This window comes from Oculina patagonica, chromosome 2 (assembly GCF_052425735.1).
Source record: "Oculina patagonica isolate OP01 chromosome 2, crgOcupat, whole genome shotgun sequence".
NCBI lineage: Eukaryota > Metazoa > Cnidaria > Anthozoa > Scleractinia > Oculinidae > Oculina > Oculina patagonica.
The window spans coordinates 21122317-21150280 of NC_135759.1; the positions used below are offsets into that span (position 1 = coordinate 21122317).

Below are 27964 nucleotides of genomic sequence, written 5' to 3' on the forward strand. Positions count from 1 at the left end.
GCGAGCCTCAAGTTGTTGTGATTTCGTACTGAGCTCCAAAATGCGTGCAAAATTGACAGCTCATCCGATTACAAGTTCTCCATTCAGAGATAAGGATTTCATGGTATTGTTTCCAGCGTTGTTCGGCGAGTGTTTGCAGCAAAGATGAAATTAAATTTTGTTTTTACGCCCCCCCCCCCCCCTCCTCGTGGGGGTTGGTTACTAAACAAAGTTTTAGATGGGAAGACTCCGACACGAGGTCCAACTCTTCTATGCCATTTAATTCACTATTTTAACCGAAAAAATAGCCTTTCTGTATTTTTTAAACCCTTGGCCAGAACTTTGCGTCTGTTTGAAATATTTTAATTAAAGGCTCTTTAACATAAATAAAAGTTTACCCTACCTCAACTCGCAAAACTCCTACCCTTTTATATACCTGAAGCCTGAACAGGTACCCCTTTCGGGCGGAGCTATTATAGGGAGTACCCCCGGGGGTACAGACTTTAATTGCTATTTCACGTCCCCCAGGGCTCGGACAGGGAAGGGGGCACGGGTATCCAGAATTTTCATAGAATTCAATGTAATTATTCACTACTCGAACCGCCGGGGCGCGAGGAGGGCACTGACGGAGGGGAGCGGGGGCGGGAAGTGGTGCGTGACCGTCACTTGTCTGCGAGTGAGGACTAAACGAATCGGGGAGACCGGCGCATCCCGCGGGCGCGAGATCGGGGGCCACATGACGGGATGCGACGGGCCGAGGACGAGGGGCGTATGTTAAAATATTATTATGTTTTAATGCATTAAAGGGACTATGTCACGGATTTTAACAGATTTTCGAACAACCAAAATTTATGGTTGTGTCGTCAAAAACTTAAAAATAACGGTCCATTTTTATTAACAATTGCTATTTTAGAGCACTAAAACTGTTTAAAAGCGCGTTTGGCTGCGGATGGCTCGGATGTAAATGGATTGCAATTTGAAAACGTTAACCAACGTTTTAATATTGTTTCCGCGCGCCTTCAAAAAAAAATCGATATTTATAGCGAAGTTTGTTTTCTATCCCCAAATAAAGGTTACATCTTCAGTAAAATGTTCAAAGATAATAATTTTCATGGGTAAAGTTGCCTGACACTTATTTCAGAACGGTTTAGACGAAAGTCCCTTTAAGTAGTTCTTGTGAGCGCCGCTTGGTTCAGACTAATTTGTACATGTAGTTTGCAGTCTGGCGCTAGAGTAACCCTAGCTGAGCACTTGGGTTATCCTCATGCAAGGGTTATGTAAGGGATACCTCGCATGTCCTAGACTGCTTGCAGTCTGTTTTTCTCTCGAAATTTAGTGAGGGAATGCGAGGCTTGACGATGGTTTTAGATGCGCGAGGAAGAATTGAGGAAGTGCGCGCGCGATCGGATAGCGCGATCGAGGAAAAACTGTCTTTTCTCGTCTCGCCCCAAGCCCCTCCTCATCCATTCGCCAGTTCAACCAGTTTGCTCGCGTTCCTGATATACCCGCGCTCTCCTCGGACCCTAAGAGAAAAGACAGACTACCAGTAGTCTGCGCATGTCCAGGAAAGTTCCTGTTTTTGTTACCCATGAGACTACGTCCAAAAATTTGAATTTTATTCATTGTTTTAAAAAGTAATGTATTTCATCTTTAAATAAAACTAATAAAGATCTTTTCTGTATAGTCATTTAGGCCGACTTTGTCCGTTTAATTGGACCGTATTCAGTTTGCCGGGCAGTCTCATAGTATTTGCGGCTGAGGATGAGTAGGGATGAAAGGTAAACTTCAGTCGTTAAGCTATTTACAAGACAATGAAAGTAGTCTATAAAAACAGGTGATCTTTTGTGGTCCATACTGTGTTCTCCGCGAAAGTGATGTCGAGATGTCCTTTGAACAACGTGCTGAAAACTTCGAGACTAATGACGCAGAGCTACTCAGAACTAGGTAGTGTTTCTGATTGGCTACTAATTGACTCATAGTTATCAGTTCAACCAATCGATATCACTGCTTAGAGGTGCGTATCGCTACAACATCAGTATGGAATCGAGGAACACAGAATGGAAAGCAAAAGAACGTCTGTTTTTTCAAGCTACTGAAAATGTAATATAGTAAATACTTTGTTCCCAACTAACTGTCGGGAGTAAGCTATAAGTTAATTCCCTTCCGTTGTTTTTTACTTTAAACCATGTAGCCACTTAAACAGGCTCAGAGCCAGCCACAAGATAATTACCAGCCCAAGCCTATTTCTAGGTCAGACCACGTAACTAATCAACTATCGCTATTGTTGTCTCTTATTAAAGCTTGCATGGTAGTTACATTGAAAAGGAACACTAGCTTGTGTTAGCAGACAACAAGTACTTAATACTTGAGTCATAACGGTAAGAGGCAGAACTGATCAAATCAGCACTTTTGTCAAATGATTGATAACTGTCAAAGTATAATGTAATGCGTACCCTTTTTAGACTTAGTTTGAAGTTGTGAATACTTTCTCGAGTTTAAACTTAACTCTGCTGATTGTTCATGTAGTTTTTTTTTTTCGAAAAATACAGATGTCTTATTAATCAAGCACGAGGGCCGTACTAGGAGAATATTGGCCCTTGGTGTCAGTTGACAATCCTGATCGAGTACAGTCAGTTCCGTACAGAAATAGCCTCCTTCGTAGACGTTCTTTGGGGAGAAACGCGCGACGAGCCCAAAGAACGTCTGCAAAGGAGGCTAGTACAGTAACAACCGAGGACCGATATTCTTCCAAGACGGTTCCGGGTAAGCTTGGTCAATTAGAGACTTACTACACGACTTTAAAACTAAAAAAGAGTTGTATAAACTTTACCCTTTCAAATACAACAAAGGGACCGACTCAGTTACGTTCCTTTGTTTTTACTTTCGAAGAATAAATTAACTAATGCAGTACTTTTCAGCATACTTTTGTTTCGATCTTGTCGTCCGCTATAATTGGTGCTCCAAATATGGAGGGACGTGTAGTTCTAAACCAATCAGAGTAAGGATGTTTCTTCTCAGCCAATGGGTTTTAAAAAAGCCAAAACCAATCGCGATTTGTCTTAAAAGACTTTTCCTGCCCTTGACACCGATCCATATTTTAACTTGGCGTTTTGATTGGCTTATCTACGTTACTACGGACTAGCCATTTAATAACTACATTCAATAGAAACCGGCATAGTTTCTGGCTTAACAAGTGTTCTTATGTCAATTAAGTGACAACGGTAGATCTCGGTAGATCTCTTAACTTCATTAGCGCAAATTACACTTGCTATCGATGACCAAATTTTAAAGGTGGGATCCTGAAAACTAGTGCTGACTTCTACCGATCCAAAACGTCGCTGGTTAAGTGATGTTTGGTCTGTTGGGGCTATTGCAGTACCAACGTGTTAGGGCTGTTTCTGGCTATTTATACACCGGAACATTTTATTTCGGACCCACTAGATTCATTGAATTCGCGCTCCTCTCTTTCGTGGCGTTTACGATGGTTTGTTCTGTTAGAATGTGTTGTCGGAGGTTCATTGTGGATAATAAGACCGTCCAATGGCGGATCCCGTTCTATCGCACACTTCCCGTGCGGCGAATCGCACTTCACGTGTGGCGACGCACACTTCACGTTAGTCCTTGACTCTTGCTCCGTCAGACAAGTCTTAGGTGTGCCATTCGGATAGTCAACGTAGACGTTAAAACTTACATTTCGCGTTTCCTCCTTTCTTGGTGCATAAAATTGCGGCGATAAGTCCTTCTTCTCCCCTTTAGGTAATGAGCCCTTTTCCGGACATTTTCTTAGTTGTCGAGAGTGATGTTTTCTTGTCATAAAATAGCACCAAACAATTGTTCCGATCAAAAGTATGAGAACGGCGATTGGCACACCGATTAAAGCGGCCAAAGGCACTTCCTCCACTAGTATTTCTTTGTCGGATTGTGGCCTTGGCGAATTTCTTGGAGCGTTTGTCACTGAAGACTGCTCTCCTATGCCTCCTCCGTATGGATCATCGCCAAGGTAGTCTGCAAGAAAGCCACAAAGATCTTTCATCTTACTTCAAATTTTCACGTTTTTAAAAGGGCTTGGTAATTCCTTTTTTTAAAAGGTTGTAAAATCAAGTAAAAGCTCTAAAAACAAAACACTAAACTAGAAAAACAGTTATTTAGGGCAACGGTAGGTCAAAACGTGACTAGATTATTTAATCGGATTGTAGTGAACTGAACTTGATTTTGTTTGCACCGGGCTTTAAAGGAAGTGTCAAGCTTTTCGTTTGCATAAATACGATTTCGTTACTAATAGATCCAATAAACACCCTTTCCCGGCACCGTGCCAGTTTGGATCAGTAAGGAAAGGAATGCAAAGAAAGATGTCGTTCTTATTGTTTACCTGTGTTTGCTATATTATCCGCCCTACATCACCATCATACAAACTTGGAAACAGGATGCTAGTGTAACTTTTATTAGGCCTTGCCTCTCGGGGCGAGTTTCAAGTTACCTACACTTGCACATAACATGGCATCTCACTGTAACTTTTAAACTTATTTTTGTTGTATTTTCCTATCGGCCTACCTTCCTGGCTCTGGACCGTAAGATACGCGTGTCTGGACACATATCCAGCGGAATTCCCCACCACGCATGTGTACTTGGCTTCATCCGCCAACGTGACATTCCTCACAATGAGGCGATGGGTATAAACTTGGCGTTGACCCGTGTGCTGCTTGGCTATCTCCCGAATCTCACGGAACTTGGATTTGGAAAAGTCAACAAACTCGAAAGGATCAGAACCATTCGAGACATTTTTGGGTGATTTCCATTTGAGAAAGTGAAACTCTGGATGACTTTTGCTAAGAGCCGAGCACACAAACGTGACGTCTTCGCCTGGCATGGCCGTTGCGTTCTTTAAAACGTTCTCTAAAATCTTAGGTTTGAGTTCCCGATGAACTGGTCGTCGGGGACCTAAAAAGCACAATGATGAGATAAAAGGAAATGTTATTATGTTGTTTCAACAAATAAAGGAGCTACAGGTCACGCTTCTAAGGCCCTGAGGTCGTATTAAGACTGGTCTTGATATGGAATACCGTAGTAGGCATCCGTCAATCCCGGGGGATTATGGCCTAGTTGTGCCTTTGGTGTCTGTCCGGGAACAGCTTCTTTTGTGACTGTGGAGTCCGATGTGGGAATGGCAGTCCCTGCCGCAGTGGGCGCAGGCGAAAGCTGAGGCAGGTCTCTTCGCTTTGCCGTAAAATTCCGAAAATAACCCCTGGGTTTATATTTGCTCGACCTCCCTTTCAGGTTGGCCTGTATATAAAGGGAAGTCAAGGGCTTATTTTCGGATTGAAATTTGCTTTTCAAACATGTTCAGCTTCACATTTGGATGGGATAATGCAACTGAAACTTAATACAATACAAGAAGATAACTCACCGACAACCTTGACGTCAAAAATCCTCTGAATACTGCAAAATGCATTCCTCACTATGCAAGTATAAGTGCCAGCGTCGTTGAAAGTTAATGCAGCGAAATTTAAAACCCAGCCTTTGGATCTCAAGTGCGCCCGACCAGCTCGGCCTAATGGTTTGCCGTTTTTCAGCCACGTCACGTTGAGGGGTTGCGCTCCTTGTGCATGGCATTTTAGCTTGATCTGTTGACCTTCAACGTATTCCATAAAACGGTTGCGGTTTTTGAATGGATTTTTGAACTTCGGCGGAGAGTCGTCTGCGAAAATACAAACAGTGAACGTATCTCGGTTATGTTTTCTTTGAATCAATAAAGCCCATTGTAAAATTCTTAATATTCATGAGGGTACAAACCAATCCCAGCACAGACAGATCACATGTACACAACTGTAAACCCCAATACAAATCAGACAAAAGAATTACTTTTGATACAAACTCCTGCTCAGCAATTAGTATTCAATACTGATACAGATCCACTGACGCATAACAATACACATCAATTATTGTTCACACAGAGAAACGCGCCGGGGGCGCGGCTCGCCAGCGGCCGCCAGAACCGCCCATACAGATCTCCCGCTCATATTTTATCTACTACTTTAATATTTCGAGTTCAAAAGAAACTGTTGTGCTAAGTACGAAGGCAAGTGAAACTGTAGTAGTGGAGTTAATTATTCACTTCACTTAGAGTTTGTATTGGTTCTGCATTTCTACGTTTAGTGATTGGTTTAAAACTCTCGCGCCACTTTCTCAACCAATCAGAAGTAAAACCAAAACTAATTATGACTCGCTCGGGCAGGTTTTTCAACTCTTCGTGCCAGCAACATGTAGTTGCTTCGAGTTTTGATTGGTTTACTGGATTGTCTGTGTTCTTTGTGATTGGCTAGAGTGATATCGATTACTTTGGTTTTGGTTTTAGGACACTCAATTGAAAACTGCTCTAACCATGTAAAAATTACTGAGATGACAAGGAATACTGCAAATGAAGGCAACGACAATGAAATGAATCGAACAATAGGAAGTAGAAGGAGATCAAAATACAACTAACAAATAGAAACTGACAACAAACCTATTAATGGAATTTTTGAAGGCCTAATGTTACATTTTCGTGGCGGCCGTTTAGTAGTGGTGCTGACGATAGGTGGCTCCCTTGCAGTGATGCTTAAAGCTGTGGAGAAATGAATGAATGAACTTTGTTAATGTGCCGTCTAAAAGTATCTAGCAGGTGGAGAACTCTCTGCTAATAGGGAACATCCAACTAAGAATAAAAATAACTACAGTGGAACCCCGATATAACGATCTTCGATATAACGATATTCCCGATATAACGATGAATGTGTTATGTCCCGGCAAAAGTAAAATGTATGGGACGGAACCCCGATATAACGATTCCATCGATCCTCGATATAACGATATAATTTTACTGCCCCCTTGGCATATCGTTATATCGGGGTTCCACTGTATATATGACACTAACATTCAGATGAATCCCGATAACTCGAACCTTCATGCAAGGGAAATCGAAAAAAGGTTTGAATTATCGGGAGTTCGAGGTATCGAGGGTAAAAGTTTTAAGAAAATACCGATAAGGGGAAATTAAAAAAGGTTCGAGTTAGCGGTAGGTTCGAGTTATTGAGGGTTTGAGCTATCGAGATTCAACTGTACACGGGAAACTATAACAATATCCATTTACAGGATCAAAAAGGGAAACTAAAAGTTGCATAGTTGGCAGGTCTTGCATTCATCTTTTAGAAAACTCGATAGATCACGCCTTCTTATTTGCGTTTTAAAAGCTTTTAGATTGCTTGCATGTGATTGTCTCTCCTTACTGGGGAGGTTACCCCATAGTTTATGACCAAGGTATCGCAACGAGAGCTTGCCGTACATAACCGTGTTTAATCTAGGTAGGACAAAGACTGTTTGCCTTTATTTATAACACTGTTTGCCTTTATTTATAACACTTTTATAAGTTTAAATATTTTTAACTTTTAATAATTTTAAAATCAAATACAAATGTAAATAGCCTAATTAATTGTAAATATTTTTAACTTTAAATATTTTAATTTACACGACCCCACAAGCTGTAAGCTTTTTATCCATATCGTGTTTTTAAATAAAGGCAACTACTAAAGGCAACTACTACTGGTTGCAAGCTTGAAATAGATTACAGATCGTCCTGAGACACAAGTTGTTTTTAACCTTATACACGAGAACACGTATTTCTTGCAGTCTTCTGTTAAAGAAAAGTTGGTATACTTTACTTTACACATATCTCAAAAAGGTTTCGATGGATCATCAGAAGCAAACCAATTGCGTTCATTTTGAGTTTCCTGAGTTCTCTGATTGGCTGGAAAAACTCATACGACGTTGATTGGAAAAACTCGTGCGACGTTGATTGGAAAAACTCGTGCGACGTGTTCTAATCAATTAGAATTAACGTGCTGTTTTCTTCAGCAAATCAGAAGGAAAACAACAACAACAACAACAAAAAAAGCAATCGTGATTTGGTGTGCGCGTGTTTTCTCGCGCTTTGTTGCGTTAATTCAAAGGTGAATGTGTTATCGTTACTGCCCTAAGTGGGGACGAAAACAGAGTATTCATTTTGCTGTATACAAGGCAACAATTTTGAAAACACAAAGGCTATTGACTAAGGCAGAAACAGTTCATACAAATGATTACCTGATGTTGATGGGATTGGTTTGGTGACTGCCGGCTTTCTCGCCGATGTTCTTATACTGCTACTGTTCGCCGCTGTGAAAAACAAACACATCTAAAATGAATACAGAGACAAAGTAACAAACAAGTGAACCATTGAATACGTAAATGAATATTCTACAATCCTTAACAGTGACCAGGGGCCCGTTTCTCGAAGGTTCCGAAAAGTTCTCGCTCCCGAAAAGCCATTGTTAAATCTCAAACCTTATAATTACAGAGCTGTTTAATTCCATGATATTTTTCATTTGAACAGTGGTTTCCTTCACACTAAGTTTCAGGCCTTTACACTTCTCTGTTTTTAAAATACGGATAATTTAAAATGGCTTTTTTTTTTTTTTTACGGACCCGAAAAGTTTTCGGGGCTTTCGAGAAACGGGCCCCTGGGCCGTGACCATCCAAATTCAGTGAAAGCTTTAAAGAAAATATTTTTGTGTGGGTACATTGTAACGTTTATTATACTAAAAAGTTAGTTTTATCTTTTTGCTCTATGGATTTATACCCCAGTGTGTGCCATTTAAATGAAAGCTTTTGAGCGTTACATTTATTTGGTGCTGTTTACTATGCTGTGGTAGCCTGTTCCAAAAAGTTCCAAACTGCATTTTTTTTCTTGTCAAAAAAGTAGTTGTAATAACGAGGTGGTTGTATAATAAAGTCACCTTCGAGCCAAAGGGCGCAACTGCCGGAGCCCCAGCATATCGCCGGACCCATATACGCCGGGGGAGAGAGGCACTGAGAGAAAGTGCTGCCCAAGAACACAACACAGTCACCCCGGCCAGGGCTCGAACCCGGAACGCTCGCTCCGGAGTCCGGCGCGCTAACCATTAGGCCACTGCGCCTCCCAACGAGGTGGTTGTACTGTGGTATAAACACTCAATGCACGAAAAGTTGGTTTATCCACACTTTTTTTTCGTTCAAAATTAAATTTGACACAGATGTCAAAGGTAAACAAGACTTTGACAGGAATTTGACGCGCGTTAACAGATTTGGTGTAAATCAAAGGAACCTTTGACAGGAGTCAAAGTCACATTTTATGGCACCTTTGTCACACCTTTTGGTGAACGCCAAAGACGTAACATTTTTGACCAGTCAAAGATGGCCTTGCTTCATGAAAGATATGGCAAAGACGTCCTTTACCACCTTTACACCAAGTTAAAGGTATGTGTCAAAGGCGATGTTTTGTGCAGTGTCGTGAAGCTTAAATAGAGCGGTTTTCACTTGAGTGTCGAAAGTAATTTGCGTTTGCTTGGTTTTGCGTTCACTACGCTAAGTGATTGGTAAAAATTCGCGCCACTTCCGGCCAATCAGGAGTAAAACCAACCCGCCGCGCACGTTCCCCGCCGTGCCACACATATTTGCCGAGTGATTGGTCACTCGATTGTCTGTGTCGTGATTGGCCGAGTAATACTTTGGTTTGGTTTACGACACTCAATTGAAAACTGCTCTAATGCAATGTACTGATTCACTTCTCTTACCTTGGACAATAAGCTGTATTTCTCGTTTCATTTGCCCGAATTGATTATATGCAATACAAACGTAGGTCCCCTGGTCTTCAAGCTTTACTTTTCTGATTCTTAGATATCTTCCATTCCGCATCTTAAACCGCTCATACTTGTCTGTGATATAGTGCCCTTCTGGTAACTTTTGCCACGCCGTTAGAGTCCTGTTGTCCGCTGAATCGTCGGTTCCAGAGAACTTACACCGTAACTTGACGGTTTCTCCTTCTTTGACTCTGTATCGTGGCTTTACTGGTGTAATCAGTTCCGGAGGCCCTACAAGACGAAGAAATTAAAAAAAAAATGAAATTCGATTGAATTTGCAAGACTGTCTAACCAGTGGGATTCACTACACTCAAAAGATGGAATAAACTCAACATGACCCACAGTTCAAACAGAGGAAAATTTAACTTTTTCCAGTGGATAAATACACACCCAGCAGCTGAAGTGCATTAATTGTGCACCTGGGCCGGGTGCGAAGGCGAAACGCTAACCCAGGAAAAAGATGATCGAGGTTATTCCTAAACAGAAAGCCTCAAAGAAATGTAAAAAATGAAACCAAATTTCACGCTAATCCTGGAAGTTATCGGCTGAACAACCGGGCCCAGAATTGTAGTATTGACACATTTTTACAGCTGGATAGGGATTTATTCACAGGAAAAAAGGGATCAGCTCTTTCACCAAGAACACAAAGCAAAGTGTTTACGCACGAAAGCAAGCGTAGTAGATGGAGAAGTCAAGTGAGACAAAAATGGCGAATACCATTTTGGGTTGCCAGTACCCTGGTTTATCTTTCTCAAGATGTATGTGCCATGTAAGTACAAAAAAGGGTAAAATAAAGCTGTTGTTGTTGTTGTTACCAGACTAAAACTAAGACCAAAGTATCCCAACTACTTGTAGCCAATTCTAACCAATCACCATGCTCCCTAAGTAGTCCATTGAACCAATCAGAATGAAAGAAAAACCTTGCAACCAATACCAAGCGCGAGAAATGACGCGTAAGAAAGTCGTGATTGCTTTGTTTTTTGCATCTTATTGGTCGAAACAAGCATTTATTTCATGAAAAGAAAACTAGAAAAAAAACCTTTGCTTTTTCAAAATCTGTTATCCACGTCTACTGTGATTCAGCTCGAACTTCTACTCGCTGGAAACCGGCGGGTACAACGTTATTTTTCACCGGAACGTAGTCAAAAGACGAGTATCACATTTTGACAAATTTCAGGCGGGTCTTCAGTACACGCATTGAGGTAGTTTCTTCTTTTTGCCAACAGTCGCCTAATTCGTTCGCGAATTTAACGGTGTAACTAAGATGACGCAAAACTAAGATTCATGTTTTTCGATTAATGCGAAGTCGAGGGAGTTGGAGCAAGGCTGGGGACCAGTTCTCTGCATGTTATCCAAACATTAGTTTATAGAGGAAAAGGTCAATGCTTTTGAATTTGCTCGGATTGCATGACCACACTTGCGGTTTTTTCAAACATGTGTTTCTAGACTAATTATATTGTACATAAATCAAAGGAATCACATTTTGAAATAGATTATAGCTGTTGTTTATGACCTATAACTAATTGTCTTTGAACTAGAAAATTGCTTTTATATCTGTCAGTCAATTCAGCAGAAGTACTTGAGGCTTCCATTGCGGAAAACATGGAAACGTCTTCCTGTATTTATAGCTTTTGAAATGAACTTCGAATTTTTCGGTAAATGCGAGCTGGTAACGATGCTTATTGAAAAGGTACGTGATGTTAGCTTTGAGAGATGTTTTTGTTCTAAAAAGCAATGACCTTACAGGCCACACACAAAGTAGGGGGCTTCCTTTTGCCGCCTCTCTCAACAACTATATCGGTTACCAATATGCCGTATTCACTTTCATCTTGTTGCTTTGGAACCAAGTCTAGGTCAACTTTGCCACCTTGCAGCGCTGCCGACTTGAAAATATACAGTAATCCAGGGCAAGTAGAGCCCGCGCCTGCTTAACAATCTTTACCATCATCATTTTTCTGATCCTCTTTTGTTAAACGTAAATATTTGGAATTCTCGTAAAGCATATGTTTTCCATCTGCGACGGAAACTGCACTTTTAGCAGCAGGGGGCATTGTTTCCTTGGGTCAATAATTAGTGGAAAGGGAAGATTCAGTTGAAAACTAGCTAGTGGGAAACAATTTCGCTTGGCTTTGTTCCCTCTTATTGGATCAGCGGATTAGAACTCTGCCTGTTGCGCTTCGTCGGCGAGCAATTGAAAACCCTTAGGTTATTGCCATCCTGGAGAGTTTAAGGGTAAAGAAACCGCCGTTCATCGGAGATAAAAACAGGTGTCACAAGCCCCTTTATCAAAGGGTAAATCGGTCGGATTTGCTTTGATGGAGGGCAAGCGCTTGAAACGTCAGCTCTTGACTTCGAAAACGTAACAAGCGCGGCGGATAATTGATCGAATGAGTAAGGGTTTACGTTTCACTGATCTCATTGTATATCTATTATGTTATTGGTGTTTTATAAAAGAAAAGTGGCATTTTGCCTTTGTTTAAACATTTATAAGCGGTACTCAGCGTGCGATAAAATCTGAGAATGGAGTTTTCATTTCAAGTTCGAAAACAGCTGTAAGGTAAATACTTAAAAACAATCGTACATTGTTCTTGCTCACAATTCGCACTGTACACAACGGAGTCCTACAGGGAAAGCCTAACGATTTCACAATTCTGAGCGGAATTCAGAAAAATTCTGAGCACGCCAACCGACAAAAAATTTTATATTCCACAGAAACGCTGAACAAAAAACAATTTACCCTACTCAAAGATAAGATACTTTGAGCTGATGGTTGATCTGTATTAGATTAACTCAAAAGAATTGTTTTGGCGTCTAGCGGTATATTATGATTTTCCCTTACGGTTTCAAGTGTAAACAACTTAATGAAAAGCTAACGAACCAAAGCTTTCTCGACACAATTGGCCCACAGTCGATAATACCTTTTATGATTATTTTGCTGTGAAATTTAAATAATAGTACATCCTGCAGTAGTCCACCTTTGTGCAAGAAGCAATCAGCGTAAATTTAATTAGTGACTTTCTCTTGTCGATGGATAAACTCTTACTGACTAACTGACTTGAAAGTAGCATGATTTGAGAACGCAGGCAACGATAACTCAATTCGATAGTAGTTGTGGTTTCGAGTTAACGTATTGTTTAGTTAAGAGTCAGGTATTCAAGCGGGCTACAAGAAACTATTAAGCCGTAACAATGGCCTCAATTTGCCCTTAACGCCCACTTCGTACCTTTGGCGATATGAAATGAGTTCTAAAACAATTAGCAATCAACCTTAACGCCCAAGGTGATAATTGGATTGCAAAGAATTAGGCAACTGCTCGAGCTTTCTAGTTCAGCTCGGATACACCTCGCTTCTGTTGTCCGTTCCTACTCTTCTCTTCCCTATGTTTTTCTCAAAGACAAGTGGTAACGTCAAGTACTGATATTGTACAGTTAACCGCTGTGTTATCGCCCGGTCATTGAATAAATTGGTCTTATCAGTCGGCCATCTCGTCTTAAGTAAAGTGTGTCCAAGGAACAGGGCAATAACAAACAAATCCGCAAATGCTTAGTTTTGTGACATGGTTGAAACTTCATAAATCAAGCTTTTGGCCTTCACTTGATAGAAATGTCGTTTTGAAGTAACGATTGAGGAACCAGACATTGAACAGAGTCGGTTGCAGTGAATTAAATTATGTTATCTGCTCTCCAATTTCGCCGCTAATTAACAGCGTTCCGTGTTGTCGTATTTTAGAAAGACAGTTTCGACCACGTGTTTCCGATTTCTTGTTTAGCTTTGCATCTGAAAGCGATGTAAAAATCAAGGATTCGATACCAGAAAAACGCGTCAAGACTCGACCAGTGTGTTCCTCTAGGCAAGACACGAGGGCAATCAATTGATTGCTTTAAATTACTTCTTATCCGATCCATTTCAGTGCTCTTACTCGAAGGCTATCAGTCATTTTCAAAAGGTAAATGTGTTAATAAGTGACAGAGGAATCCAGTTAAAATTGAAGCAAGGTTATGTTTATAAACAAATTGAAAGTCTATTTGCATGATGTTGGCGCTCTCATATCTCCGACTCACAGTTTGTCAAAACACACCCCGAACTTACGCCAATCTATATACATACCTTTACAGTGTACAACCACAAAAAGGAATAAAACAAATTCCAAGGAAACCGTCTTGATAAACAGCATTCTTTCACCAAGCGCCTTTCCGTCCCACAATCAAGCACAGCTGCGCTCCGCGCTCCTTCTAGGTCTAAACTCTGTTGAAAAATAACAAAGAGACACGGCAGCGGGTTAATAAATTTCTATGCATACATGAATGAAGATATCGATTGCCCGGTACACTGACCTTGCACGTAAGCTAGCCACTTACAGCAAGAGGTATTCAACAGTTTCCTTTTCATCAGAAGGGGGTTTAGACACAAAGATCTCACTTTCTTGCCACAACACCACAGGGTAGAAAATTATCACTAAAGGTCGGATCAATTGTACGTCTTTAAAGCATATCACAAGCCCATAGCACTTACCACCACCTGGTAACATCTGGTTAAACCCCTTAGCAAAATCCTTTTTGCAAATACGCCACCACGTTTTCTTGAAAAAAATTATCATTTAAATTTCTTGTTGGATCACATATCTTAATCGCAAAATACGCGCACAATTCCGAGAGATTTGTGCCTGCCCAACTGCTCTGCTAACTCGATGTCGGTATAAACATTCTAAAGAGGAGAAAAACCGCTTTACCAAATACTCTTGGTTGTTCTAATGTACACTTAGTTCTCAAAAACTGCCCACGAAATTAATCCTGTTTTGTCAGCGAAGACCCTTTTTGATCGAAAATGAAAGTAGCCCATATCGATTTTCTGAAAGTATACTTGTAGCTTCTACGCCCGGCTCTTGTTCTAGACAATGACGAAGCGAGGGTCCAGTGTCTGGCGTAGCATGACTGTGCCAAAATTGTATATATTCAGCAGGATAAGGAAATTCTAACTCAATAAAGAATAAATTCAGGTGTAATCCTATGACACCAAGGAGGCCAAAGTAATAAATCAACTTAACTTGTACTTTCAACATGGCCTAATAGGTCACAGATTTTGAAACGAAAACAACACGATGTATGGAAATCGAAGAAGCACTTCACAGCGAGACGGAATTGGAAAAAACAATCGGCAAGAAGCCACGGTAACGGCTGGCGTTGTTGTCTTCGAGAATTGAAATTAAAAAGAATATTACTGAATTTTGTAATAGTTAAAGCACGTGAAAATTATGATGTCCAGGTGTCGCCGGTGTAATCAAGGCATGGTCATCAATCATTTCACATTACACTGCCACTTTTGAAGAAAGCTTTCACATACAAATGAAAAATGTCCTGTTGAAATTTTTTTTAGCATGTCCAACAAGACATGCTAAGCACTTGCGCCCAGTCGGAATATACATTCACCTGCAGTGCTGAACAGCAAACAAACACTCTAGAACTCAACGCCGAGGCCTGCCATGGATAACGACGAAATTACAACACCCTCAGTGCTTCCCAGACAAATTCGAGCTGCTACGATTTAGCAATGGTATTTCAATCCGTGTTTGACCCGAGAGCACCGCCTACATGACGGATATCCGAACAAGCCACACATCACCAATACTTACGCAGTGTTCCAAGCCTGAACGATCGCCAGCCAAGTATCTTTGTGTGCTGTTCAGGTCGTAGAATTAAGAGGAAAGCTCGTGTTGCCCAGGATTTCGCCGACCAGCCGAGAATTCATTTCGCTCGAGGCAAGGCAAGGCGCATGCCAATCACTCGAACAATTACTGCCTGTCAAGTCACCGATTACAGCACAAAGATAACCTATTGTTTCCAAACAGTTCCCAGCTCAAGTGAAAAGGCGGCCTTTACGCAAGCTGTTTTCCTTTCCTTGACGACTCTGTCCCTACGTTCTTGGATGCCACAACTAAATAAACAAGACGCCCGACGAAAAACTGCTGGATTACTGCGAACGTAAGAGGTCAGTTAAGCCATTCTCGTGCATTCGTGGCCACATATCGCGAGGCTTAAATGTCACATAGACAGTTTCAGCGGAAGCCGCTGCATACAGTCAAGAAAAGCCACAGTCGTTCTCGCTATCACCAATAGTTGTCTGGAGGTCAGATCAGATGCTGTACGGATGATGTGGCGAAAGTGAATTACATAAAGGGGAGATCGATAAGAAATGTGTCGATCGCGCGGATTAGCGTCTGTGCAATTTTCCACAAGGCGAGTGATGCGTCAAAATGTAAAATGAGCGATTGTTGACTGAAACCCAATCCGCTAGAACCTTTCTCTGTTCGTGTATATACAAATATTTGATTTGAATTAGAAAATACTTACACACTCGACAGCCAATCAGCGACAGCCGAAACCGGGCGCGAATTAATTAACTTAATTGCAAATGTCCATAAAGAACAAATCGTTTCGTCTGATGTGTACCGCTTGTTCACCCCGCGAACTGCTTAGAGATTAAAATCGCGATTTTTATCACGATACATTTTGAAGATTTCTTCGATATTTTCATCGCGATTTCAAAACATGTCAGCTGTGCTGGCCCACTGAGGGGAAACAGATAGCATGTGCTGATGTGATGTGGTGTATTAAATTGTTTCGGCGTTTCATTACTTTGGCTCAATACGGACATTTGTTTACGATAGGGTGGATTCCAACCAGTGATTTAATTACAATAGAAATGATGCCTACAAGATTTTTCTTTTCTTTGGAGTAATGAATAAAAACCACCTTTGACTTTTGCCATTGTCAATTTTTTTACTCGTTATCAAAACTGTACACACATTTTCTGTCTGAAGAAGGAGAAGAGGAGAAGAAGAAGCAGCACGGCGGTAGAAATTTAATCCTTTGTTATTCATCTTTCGTCGAGGAATGAATGAATGTAAAGAAGGCAGCAAAGACATAACTGAGATTAAAAATTAAGAACAAACGAAAACCTTTGACTAAAAATAAACCATTTCGGCTATGAATATATTTTCTTCCATCTTGGCAAGGAATGAATCCAAATCGCAAATATCTAACCATAAATATGACATTAATTTTTGTTTCGACTATCGTTGGAACATTTTTGCCACGTGCATAAAGAATTTAAAAGAAAACTCAAACGCTGAAATAACTGCTTACTCATATTTTGTCTAAAGCAGGTGGATGCGCGCCAGGGGGGAATTCTGAACTGTTCAAAACTGAAAGAAGAAAACAACAAATTTCATAGCTATCTCACCTACCGACCGGAATGAGAAATTCGTCACAGGGGTTCCGGCGTCGCGATGGTCTCCCGGCAGGAGAGAATTTTAAGAACGCTAAGCTGATTCTCAGTTCGTCGATGAAAGCGGCGTTTTTTTTTGTTTTTACCTACAGTCTTTTATCTTGATGTACGCAGAGTGATTACGGCAAGCCGCATGCTGAGTCGCATCTGAAGGGATCCCATCAGAAATATCGCTAAAAAAGGTTCTTAATCAAAAAATGCACAGAGTAAATAAAATACAGGATAAATTTATGGACAGGTCCGGAGATTAAATAGTATTTGAAAGACTTCCGCACAAGGTTGTGAAAGATAATGACTGACATGCAAGTCCTAACATGACATGATTGACCACTGCCAAAATTCTGATGATCGATCATCAGGGGAAGAGAAAAGCGCGACAAAGAATTGAAGAAAGAAGCCATTTTTTTCCCTTGAGATCACCCACTTTTATAATTCTTTTTTTAACTTCTTTGAGTTTCATTTTTTGACTCCGACTGACTTCATTTACTTTTTCATGCTTCATTCTTCCCTTAGTCATGAAAAAGAAACAAAAAAAAGAAGAAAAGCTATTTTAAAAAATATACATGGTTTCCCGCGTCTAACAATCTACATCATAATGCTGCGCTGGAGGAAAAGTATGATAATTTTATGACTGTTGGTAATAGCGTCAGCTGAAACAGGAAAGAGCAAGCAAAACAGCACCTTTTTTCCCGCTGCGCAATAAAAAATGAACGCATAAATACTGCGGCATAATTTATAAGACTCATGCATGCAAATATAAAAATAAAACTGTTGGAGGGTTGAATATTCCGGCAAACAACGCACTCTGTACGAGGTGCGTGTTGTTTTTTTCTGTTTCCCTGGTTAGAACATGCTTTAATTGCTGATAATTTTCCAACTAATTACATGTTTTCTTTGGCGATACAGCGTCCAACTTGCACTTAGCCCAAAAATAACCGAGATATCAGTTCATTTTTTTATAAAACAAATATTGAAATTTAGACAGTCTTTTGTCTTGTCATTCGTTAGCACTTTCAACATTTATCGACCTGTCATAGCACCCCGGGACCTGTTTTATCGAGTTGCGGCCCTTTGTCATCAAATTCGCATTTCAATAATTGCCAAGAAATAAATTATATATAAAAAACAAGATAATATTGTTTTTCGCGCGCTCTGTTTCCTGGCCAACCTCAGTAAAACCTACACTTACCAGTTACACCCGGTTTGTAAATTGCGCGCGAACTTTCCACTTTTCAACGTTTTCAAAGTTTTGGCAGTAGACATCTTCGATTTTTTTCGCCTGGTATTCACTGAAAAGTGAAACTAAAACGACGATTCACCTAAGAGTCAGTGAACACCAGAGGATATTTATCACGCCTCAAAATACATCTCTATGATGAATAATTGTAACTAGTTAGCATAATTCTAAGAGTATAAAGTTATCTGATTAGAACCTGGAGTCTCGTTCTCAGCCTTCAGTTGCCTCAGTAAAAATTTGACTTCCCAGCTCTAGCCCGGTTGCTCTTCACTGCTTTAATAACTGAAGAAAAATGTGACTCTATAACAGTTATAAATTCAGTCATGCTAAACGCTCCGTTTTTAGCCCCGAATTCTATTGGCTAATTTAGCTAAAAGCTCAGCAACTAAGGAACTTAAGCTTTAGGAAAGCCTCATGCAACGGATGAGCAAATAAGACCAACCGTAGTTGAGCCATGCGGGACACAGAATTCTAAAAAACTACCTCGTCAGTTAGGAACTTATACCGAGGAATTCAGAAACGTGTAGTGGACCGCAAAGCTTGTAACTTAGCCGACAAAATTATAACTAATTCAGCTTTATTTTAACCGCCTAGCCGGGTCAAATACACCGCTTAAATAACACAGGCAAAAATGTGGCCGTAAAACTTGCAATTCAACCTGAGTTAAGTTCAGATTTCTAGTGGCTAAAGTGGACTCAGAAAGCTAAGATTTTAAGAGCATTTTAGGAAAAGCCACATGCCACGGGTGGAAAATGAGACACGAAATCATTTAATTCGAGCATAACCGATCGATGGGCTTAAGAATATTGCGGAAGAAGCTTATACTAGCCGAGCAGAAAGTCGTACCGCTTTGAAAATACGCCTTGATGATGAGTTCGCCTGCCGTATTTAGGCGCAAGTAGATATGAATTGATACAGTTTCTTGTCGCTGTGCCCACTGCACCGGATATATCATCAAATACAAGTTTCCTGACAACGCTGATTCAAAACGAATACAGGATCAATACTTGGCATGTGTATGGTTTAGTTTTCAACACAACGCGCGCAGCAATAATCCTCCAACGAGGAGTAAGAGGATTTGCTATTTCCGCGCTCATCCGCCTATTCATTGTAAACTCGCCTATAGCTACCTGTTCTAGCCAGTTTAACTTACTTTTCTTTGCCGCCAAGGCAGGCCAGTCTCTTGCCAATGTGTGCCAGTCGTCGGTTTCGCCTAATGTTCCGTCCGATTCTAATAGCGTGCCTCACTCGTTTGCTGTTTTGACACAAACCCAGCGCGCTTTCCATTAGTAGAATAAACAGAGAATAATTTATTTGACGTGGAAAAGCACTTAGACGCCTGCTCTCTGACCTTTTCTCGAATGCTGGAAGATCCAAGAGAAATTTTAATGTCCCAAAGAAGGCAACTTGTACAACTAATTCCTCAGGAAAAATCGCAGAACTGCCTACAGAACTTGCGGCGTTGTTTTGCGCCGAATCGGGCTCATTTAGCCTCGTAGTCGACCGAGAAAAAGCTTTCGTGAATGAGCGAGTAATCCATTGTATAAAGAGTGACACATTACTCTGAATTGAAAGGAACACTCGGAGATAAGTCATCTAGAATTGATGTGTTGACATTAAGCTCAAACTCGTAATCCGCAGAGTTTAATTTTTATGGGCTTCTGAATCGCTAAGGAGTTTAGGAAAAAAAATATCCACACGGATTTGGATTCCGGCCGGACGAGGTATAACTTTACAGAACTCTTAGGCAATCCCTCAATTTCCTAGCCCGAGAAAAAAGTTTAGATAAGGAAGTTTATGCAGCGGAATCGAGCTATATTTAAACTTTACAAAACGCCGCACAATTCAAGAGTTTGTTTTTCAAATCGCTTCGTGACTGTTTCGAGCACAATGGTAAAATGGCCGCCTACTTACTAATTTTGACCTGCCCCTTTTTATTTCCGGCACCATTAGTATTCTTTTGATTGGCAATGTCATATTACGAGCAGCTGCTTTGTGCTTGGGGCCTTTTTTAAGAGCTTAACACTGCAGTTTCGTTTCCTAGGCTTTGCAACGTTAATTTCAATTCCATGTCAGTTTAACTTCGCAGCGATAGTTTTATATAAGGGACGTTAAGTGAGGTTAAAACAGGGTCTACTCCCACAACAGCCGATGTTATCTTAACCTGTTTTACTCTGCTTCTTATGTTACAAGAGCTCGAACATAAAATATAAATAAATTAAAATGAAATATTCATTTGATCACGAATTACGAATTTTTGTTTAAAAGAAAAATACAAGTATTTCTAAGCATATAAAGACCTCATTGTTCTCGTCATGAATGCTAACTTTCATTCTGGCTAATTTTCCCGCGCACTTTACTATACTAGTTGTCTTAATGAAGTCGCGGGAATCAAGGTAAAAAGAACATAACAGCTCAGAAAAATTAGCCTTTCCGTGAATATTGATAAGGTCCCGCGTTCATTCCAGGTGGAACTGGGCAGTGATCCACCAAGTTCAAGTCGTTTTTTAACTTTAATTTTCTTTAGTAAACTAAAAGCCGATTGCTGCTGGGAGGTCACCTCCCAGCAGCATTTGGCTTTGACTCAAAAAGGATCGGTCATGTTACAGTCGAGCCAGTCTTGCCTTTTTAACTAGGAGCTCTAAAATAGTTAAAAATTGATAAAAATGAAACTTAACGGGGATATGGAGTGCGGAGGTGTAATGATGTATTTTTATGAAATGCGATGGAAGCAGGAGCCCAAAGTTAATGGAGGAGTAAAAGAAAGAAATAGATGTCAAAAATCAGTTAGTGACACAAATTAGCGTCTTCCTCAATTTTCTACCAGCACTAAATAGACTACCCTCCCTCTCCCCCACGGAAGCACTTATAAAGTTGATGCGACAGCAGTTTATCTGGAATCCATTTGTTAAAAAAGTTAACCAAAACTTATACCGGTAAATCTCCGGATTAAATGTCATTTATTTGTCTCAATTTTTTCAACTTCTTTAATCCCCTATCCTTGTACCTCTTCATGGAAACTTAAACATCAAAACCCAGAACAAAAAACTCATCAAGTATTCGGGATCATTCACTTACTACACACCTATGATAGCAGGGGCGGATCCAGGAATTCCTGAAGAGGGGGGAGGGTGTCCACCTTTAATAGGTCGGGGGGCATGCCCCCCCGGAAAATGTTTTTCCGATTTCACCCTCTAAAACGTCACTTCCAGCATCTCTGAGACTCAAAAAGCGCTTGTAAAGGCATGATGTAAAATCTGGAGGTTACCTTAGCTTATTTTCAACCAGAAAAATAAAAATAATAATGCACAATTTAATAAAAGGGACAGTAACAACGATAGTTATAAGGTAGTCGTTTTTCCATATGCCTCGTTAATCGAACAATGTAGTCTGAAAGAGTCTTCTTGTATGAGCTATTACAAAGGTCTTGCATGCATATCTCTCTTCTACCTCAAATCTCTCAGAGTAATGCACAACAATAACAGCGATATCTGAGAAGCGTTTCAGTTTTAGGCAGTTTCATGAGCGAAAAGGACCGCTCAGAGCTTCTGCACTACTGATTGCAATGAGGTGAAGACGATGGAAGTTTGGGAAAGCATCCTCGTCACAGGCACCAAGTGCTAGTAGAACGTTTGCTTGGAAGTTCCTTCTCTGCTGACTGCCACCGGCATAGCTTGCCATCTTCGCAAAGTAAAGAAACGATTTACCTACCACTCAGTTTTCAAGATGGTGCCAAGAAGGACACTCTGTTAAAAAATTGCTCGGGAGCCGAGGCTATTCTAGTTGATGCTCTTATTGAACAGTCGCAAAATGTACATTATCTTTACTTAACTTGACAATCAGTCAATTAGTGGAAGTGAAACAACTAGGTATAAAACAATTTATTCTACTATTTTTATGAAGAGTCAAACAAATTAAATATGCTGCTCAAAGGGGAGGGGGGGGGGGTTGTAACCCCCTCGACCCCTCCACTGGATCCGCCTATGGATAGCATTTTTAGATTGCTTGAAACCTGCAACAATGCCTCTAGCACCTGCTATGTAGGTCACGTACAAAAATGAACCCAGGCTCGTTTTGCTTGATTTTATAGTTTTGCTTTTGTATGGTTTATCTATCATTTTACTTTAAATATTTGCTCTCAGGTTTTAGAGCATGCGAAGGAAGCATGGCTGTCGGAGCAGCAAAACGGCATAAGTCTTGAACAACCTCGTCCCCAGGGCGCTTTTCGCTTCAGAGCGCTCTGTAGGGAAAAGCGCCCTGGGGACGAGGTTGAGTCTTTTAATTTCGCGGGTTTTGTGGAAATGTGATACCAAACAGCACCAAAATTTAAAACGTCCAGTTATATTTATATATGTACTGTATCAGGGGCTTTTGCAGGGGTCTAGCTCAATGGCTGAGCGAGAGGTGCCCTGCTACTGACTGCCCTCAAGGAACATGGTGTTTCATGGTGATCTTGACTCACTGGCTAAAAGGCAGAACTCAGAGTTATTACAAGAAGGACCATTGTCATAAACGAGTTGTAGCCAATATTGTTTCGACAACTCAGCTTACCTTACGTAAGCTAAGCAAATAGAGAAAATTCTAAGGATGTTACTTCTCATGCCCTTAAAACGTAGAGCTCATTTCTTTTAATTTATCGAAGGCTTTGTTCTAAGAGCAGGTGCAAAAACACTCATGCAACTTGTAGCTTTACATTAACAGAAGATGCCGTGTTGTTTCAAAAATCTACTTTATTTTTACCTAAAATTGTTCCGCGACAGTACCCTAACTGATATGTCGTTTGAAATAAGCCCCTCGCCCTCTAAAAAGCTCCCTCTTCCTCCTTCCGGGGGCTTATACGATAACTGACCAGTTGTCATGAGTTATGTCAGTCTGATGAGTTCTACTGGTCGATACTGGGATGCCTGATTGATTATCCTCAAAAACTAATAAAAGAGCAAAGAACCAACCGCTTAATTATATGAACACGATCAATAAAATGGCAGCAGTCCTTCTTCAGGTTTTCTCTGCCAGGATCGCCGAGCAGAAAGCAGAAAGCGCCACAAAAGCGGAGGAGAAACGAAATAGAGAGAAAAAAATGGCGGCACGGATACTGCAGTTTAGCTTTCTTGCCGACGACGATTCATGAGTCATTATGAGTGTAACATAAACTAACATCATGTTTATCTGCCTCCCACCATGCTTTCAATTAGCAACCAGCATTACTATTATTAGGTAAAGTTTATGACTTTTAAACCGGAGTTTCGCCAGAATTTCCTGCATACGTACTCTTGCCAAAAGTTCAGAAAAGTTCACCTCAGAAATTCTCGACGCATCAATCGCTCACATTCACAATAAACAGTCTCGACGATTCACAGATCTTATCGTTGCGTGTCGTCAATAGTTTTGAGTTGAAATTGTTTGAATATATCTCTTTTAATTATATCAGGATTGTTTTCATATGTTTTCAGTCCCCCAAAGAGAGAAAAAGTAATTTATCAAAAATTCGAGCCGGAAACCTATCATCATTATGCTCGGCCTCTACTTTATTTATTATAAATACAAGCCAGAAACGTGCTTAGCGGATCAAGTACAGAAAATGTCGAGTATAGTACTTGACCTGTTGCGACATTTCTGTATCGTGCCGCTGTTATTTTCTAGTTTTACCAAAGCTATGTGCCGTAGGACTTACTACAACTCGACAACAACTGTCATCGCTTGTATTGCAGGCGACACTCGCTATCAACAGCCTGCCTTGACATTAGCATTTGTTCAGAAATTAGTTTGCACAATTGATCGAATGTTTGTACGATGGAGCACGCGGTTCAAAAGAGGTTGATCGTGGCTATAACTCCTTATTTTTTTATCCCAGGTCGGTTTAAAACGTTCTGAGTACCAAAGCCAACCCTGCTACTATCTAAAAAGAGTCTCAAAACGTTCCACTCTATTGACAAGCCGTCTCAGTTTTTGACATTTCAAGTGCCAGAATACACACACCGCCTTAGGGCTCGAGCTCGAATCAAAACAAAGACGAGCTCAAAACTAGTTGTCTGTTTTTAGTCAAGCGTAAGACAAAGGAAAACTTGTAGTTTTGTAAAGAAGGCGCCGGGATGGATCGATTGATCGATCGTTTCTCACCCAGTTATCAATGCTAACGGGATTTGACGCGGTTATCTAAAGCGGTTTGTTTAAATTAAGGCAAGGGATTAGGAGATGAAAAAACACCCATCTTTTGTAGAGGTGTAATTGTGAAGGATTACACTTTGATAGCTGTCAAACTTTCTTACAATGTTTTTCAATCCTAATTTCGGCCTGCTAGGCCGGTTCTTTTATCTTAAAGCGAGTATCCACTCAAGGGTGGCTCAAGTTTTTTTTGTGTGTGTCCAAACACGATTTGCGGGAAACACCGATCACGTACCGGCGTTCGTCGAGAACTATTCTGCTTAGAATATTCATTCATAAATAAATTTAAAATTATGTTACCTCTCATCCTTCTTGTCGGTCTCTTCTTCTCATCTCTCGAAGACAGTAAGTAAATCAATAAATAAATTTAACGCCAGAAGGGATCACATTTTGATGCAATCGCACCCAAAGGCGCGTGCTAGAATTGGACTGTTATCTGATAAGATAGGCTTTGGCTTTCGAATTGTTCTTGTTGAACCAGAAAGCTGAAACGGTAATTGAATAGCGTTGACTTCATCAGATAATTTGTATTGTTGATTGAGCCACGTGCACAATTAAACCACACTGTCATCCAGTAAAAAGAGGCCTTAAACTATCAAAGGTGCGAAGCAAGAATACATTTGTAGTGAAGCCGTTTTCTCTTGAGACATGCAAGATTTCGAAAGAAAGTGATTATTCATGACAAGCGTAGGACTGAAACAATGATCAAAATCTTGCTGTTGTTTAACTGTACTTATAAGTACATGGTGTTTTTCATAATTGCTTGTTCTCTTTGTCTAGAGCAATTGTCTCAGTGTTTCTGCACCGCAAAGTGCAAGTGTCTTCTCCCGCCTATTTGATGCGGCTGAGACAGAGAGAAGGACGCAATTTTCTTTCCTAGTAAAGAAAAACTTTACCGTTATGTCCGTGCCAATCTAAATAATAATCTAAATAATCGGAGAAGCCATGTGGCTCATCAATCTTGACATTTATAAGGAGCTACGTCACGGACAACGCATCTTAAAAAAATTTGGCAAGTTTTTTCAAGTTTGTCGATCGTGATCTGTCTCAATCTTGGTCAGTCGAAACCATCCTTGTCTTATTTTCGGCTTTTTATTTCTCCGTTGCTGTTTTTCTACGTTGTTAAAACTATTATTTCCAGGTTTTCTTCAACTTGAAATTAATAAGAAAAATAACTTAAAATATCGTGACATAGCTCCTTTAATAACGGTTTTTCAAAGCATGAAGCCACCAGGAGTAGTGCCACTCCCACCTAACGGGAAGCTAGTCAATTGCAAGTTACCCTGCGGTATTTTATCAGTACCTTTTTACCCAAAGGGTGTATATATTCCTTGGGTGGAGAGAAGGCCTTTGTATAGTTTGGTGTTAATTTGCAAAGAACGTTTCACAATGACTCCAGTCAGGGCTCGTGCCTGGATCTCTTGACTTTGGATCTTGACTTGGAGTCCGACGGATTTTAAACTATTAAACGCGGCCGCTCCCCGATCCCTTTGCTGAGGTGTGATAAAGGAATCGAAGTTGAAAGAAAGATGTATGATACTGCTAATAACATTGATTAGTCAGTAAGAAAATTAAAGCACCTGGCCGAGCTGAACAAAACTGTTCTGTTTTTCAGCTGATGCAGGTGTTCCTGTTTTATTTCAATGATATTCGTTGCTTAGGTCACAGCCTTTCTTTTTTATTATGCCATACGGCTAACACAACGAACAAAATATAAATTTATTGTCTTAAAACTTGAAATACACGTTTTCAAAAGTCTCCGATTTTTATTTGGCCAAAAACATTGCAAAATATTTGCGTCCACACTGGCTTTCCTTTCGTTAAGCCATTTCAAATTGTTTCGACCTGTCCAACAAGGCCTTTTGAAAACGTTACAGTCTGACGGCGCACGCCAAAAGTCAAGTTCTCCGCCCGACCGTCCACAAAAAAAAGAGCGAAACCGTTTACGAAAGTTCTCGCGACGAAAACGACAGTGTTTTTCATTGATTAAGTGGGGTGGACGACAGGCAAGCCGCATTTAAAAATACAGTTGAATCTCGATTTATGGCTCGGCTCATAAATATGCGATATAGCATGATGGCATAAGGCTTGGAACTGAAACAAGAAAGAGTGCGATAATTCAAACTCTTTCTCTCGTCATTGTCACCGCCGACGTGCGGTGAGCTCTTGTGGTATTTGAACCTGTACAAATTAAACTTTCATGAAATGTTGTAGTCAGCAAGCATTTGAGTCAAAGAAGTTTTTGTTTCTTCAAGCGGCACCCGACAGTTGCACGCGGGTTTGGGTGATAAAGCGGTTTCATGTTCCTTTCGTCGACCCAGTTGCATAGTAGTTCAGAAAACGCTTTCCCCGACTCGGGCTGACCTTAGTGAGAAGAGGGTCTAAATGGGGTTTAGTGTTTGGCGTTTTTTGCCCATTATTTTTAGTGTTTGCTGTTACACTGACCAAATTTTTAATGTTTACTGTTTCCGGAGAAAATACTGTTAGGTGTTTTGAAGGGTTTTCTGTGAAAAAATTTTTAGCATTGGTAATTGCGATCTGCTCTTCAAAAATCGGATAACATCACTCATGAACTAAGAGAAAACTTTCGGATTTCACTTCGGAAATCTTCGGTAGTCTACGTAAATCTTCGGCAGCCTTCGAGAATATTCGTTAGTCTTCAGAAATCTTCCGAAATGATCGAAAATGGCCGAAAACTTCTTCATATACTGAGCAAAATAATATTGGCCTTTTTGGAGCCGTTTTTGTTTCTTTCTGGATTAAATTAACTGTTACAGTGAATTTTTTAATGTAAGTGTTAAAATGCCTAAAATTTAACTGTTTCACGTTACAGAGCCAAAAAATTAAGTGTTAAGTGTTATCGAGGTACCCCCATTCAGACCCTCTGAGAAGCTACTAACAGTAAAATGTATGGAAACAGAATCCTGGTATAACAAACCCCCATACTAACAAACGCAATTTCACAGCCCCTTGGCACTTCGTCTCATCTGGATTTCACGGTATATAACTTACTTTCACGATAGTTCTACCGTACTTTTATTTTCTCCGTTTATGTGGTTTGCGTGCGATCCATCACGTCAAGGGTAATAAAGAGCGCTGATAAAAAATATAACCTAGCTGCAATACAGTCGTTGCTGGTTGCAAGCATTTATTTCATCGGATCTCGTGAACAATCTGCTGCTGAAAAAATCGCTGGCCACATTACAGGTGAACCTCTCAGTTACTTTGTAACAGAAACTATTCTATCGGCTGTAGCTTCACAGATATTTTTGCCCCAGGCACAGGATAAGGAGCAACCACAATGCATCAACAATGAGATCCAACTCTAACTAGCACTTTATACATACTGTAATCCTAGTTTGACAGTCATGAGCTTTCAAAGCCCGCGATAAGGCTCCCTTTGATCTCACACCACATGCCCGTGGAGGCGGCGTGCCATAAGTGGGGCAGCAAAAAGAATATACAGTAATACCTTCAAAACAATGAAAGAGTTTGCTTAGAGAAACCTGCTGCACAACATTATTTCTTTTTTTTTATTTTATTTGTTTTTTGTCGTTCGTGGCACTGGCCGTGTTTCACACTTATGCCTTGTATAAAAACTCTCTTATTTATTTTT

General features: G+C 40.4%; 1 protein-coding gene across 6 annotated transcripts; it reads right to left on the reverse strand.

Moving 5' to 3' along the window:
* Positions 1–1578: 1578 nt before the first annotated feature.
* Positions 1579–24668, reverse strand: LOC144643518 (fibroblast growth factor receptor-like 1). 6 transcript variants are annotated; one of them, XM_078502804.1, is made up of 8 exons: positions 24649–24668; positions 13773–13910; positions 9600–9896; positions 8092–8163; positions 6482–6580; positions 5384–5674; positions 4531–4917; positions 1579–3984 (listed from the first exon to the last, which is right to left on the reverse strand). In XM_078502804.1, the coding sequence occupies exons 2-8, from the start codon at positions 13837–13839 to the stop codon at positions 3386–3388; spliced, it is 1812 nt and encodes a 603-aa protein (XP_078358930.1). In that variant the 5' UTR covers positions 13840–13910; positions 24649–24668; the 3' UTR covers positions 1579–3385. The 6 variants fall into 6 exon arrangements, with proteins under 6 accessions (XP_078358930.1, XP_078358926.1, XP_078358929.1 ...); XM_078502800.1 differs by lacking the exon at positions 24649–24668 and adding an exon at positions 19340–19482; XM_078502803.1 differs by lacking the exon at positions 24649–24668 and adding an exon at positions 18383–18402.
* Between the last annotated feature and the right edge of the window lie 3296 nt (positions 24669–27964).

What these genes read in the sequence shown, in the direction of transcription:
- LOC144643518 (XM_078502804.1), bottom strand. Translation starts at nt 13,839, where the DNA reads ATGCTGTTTATCAAGACGGTTTCCTTGGAATTTGTTTTATTCCTTTTT. An exon ending in TGTGGTTGTACACTGTAAAG is followed by an intron (nt 9,897 to 13,772) that starts GTATGTATATAG and finishes TTCGTCTTGTAG; the next exon opens with GGCCTCCGGAACTGATTACA. An exon ending in TACGGTCCAGAGCCAGGAAG is followed by an intron (nt 3,985 to 4,530) that starts GTAGGCCGATAG and finishes GCTTTCTTGCAG; the next exon opens with ACTACCTTGGCGATGATCCA.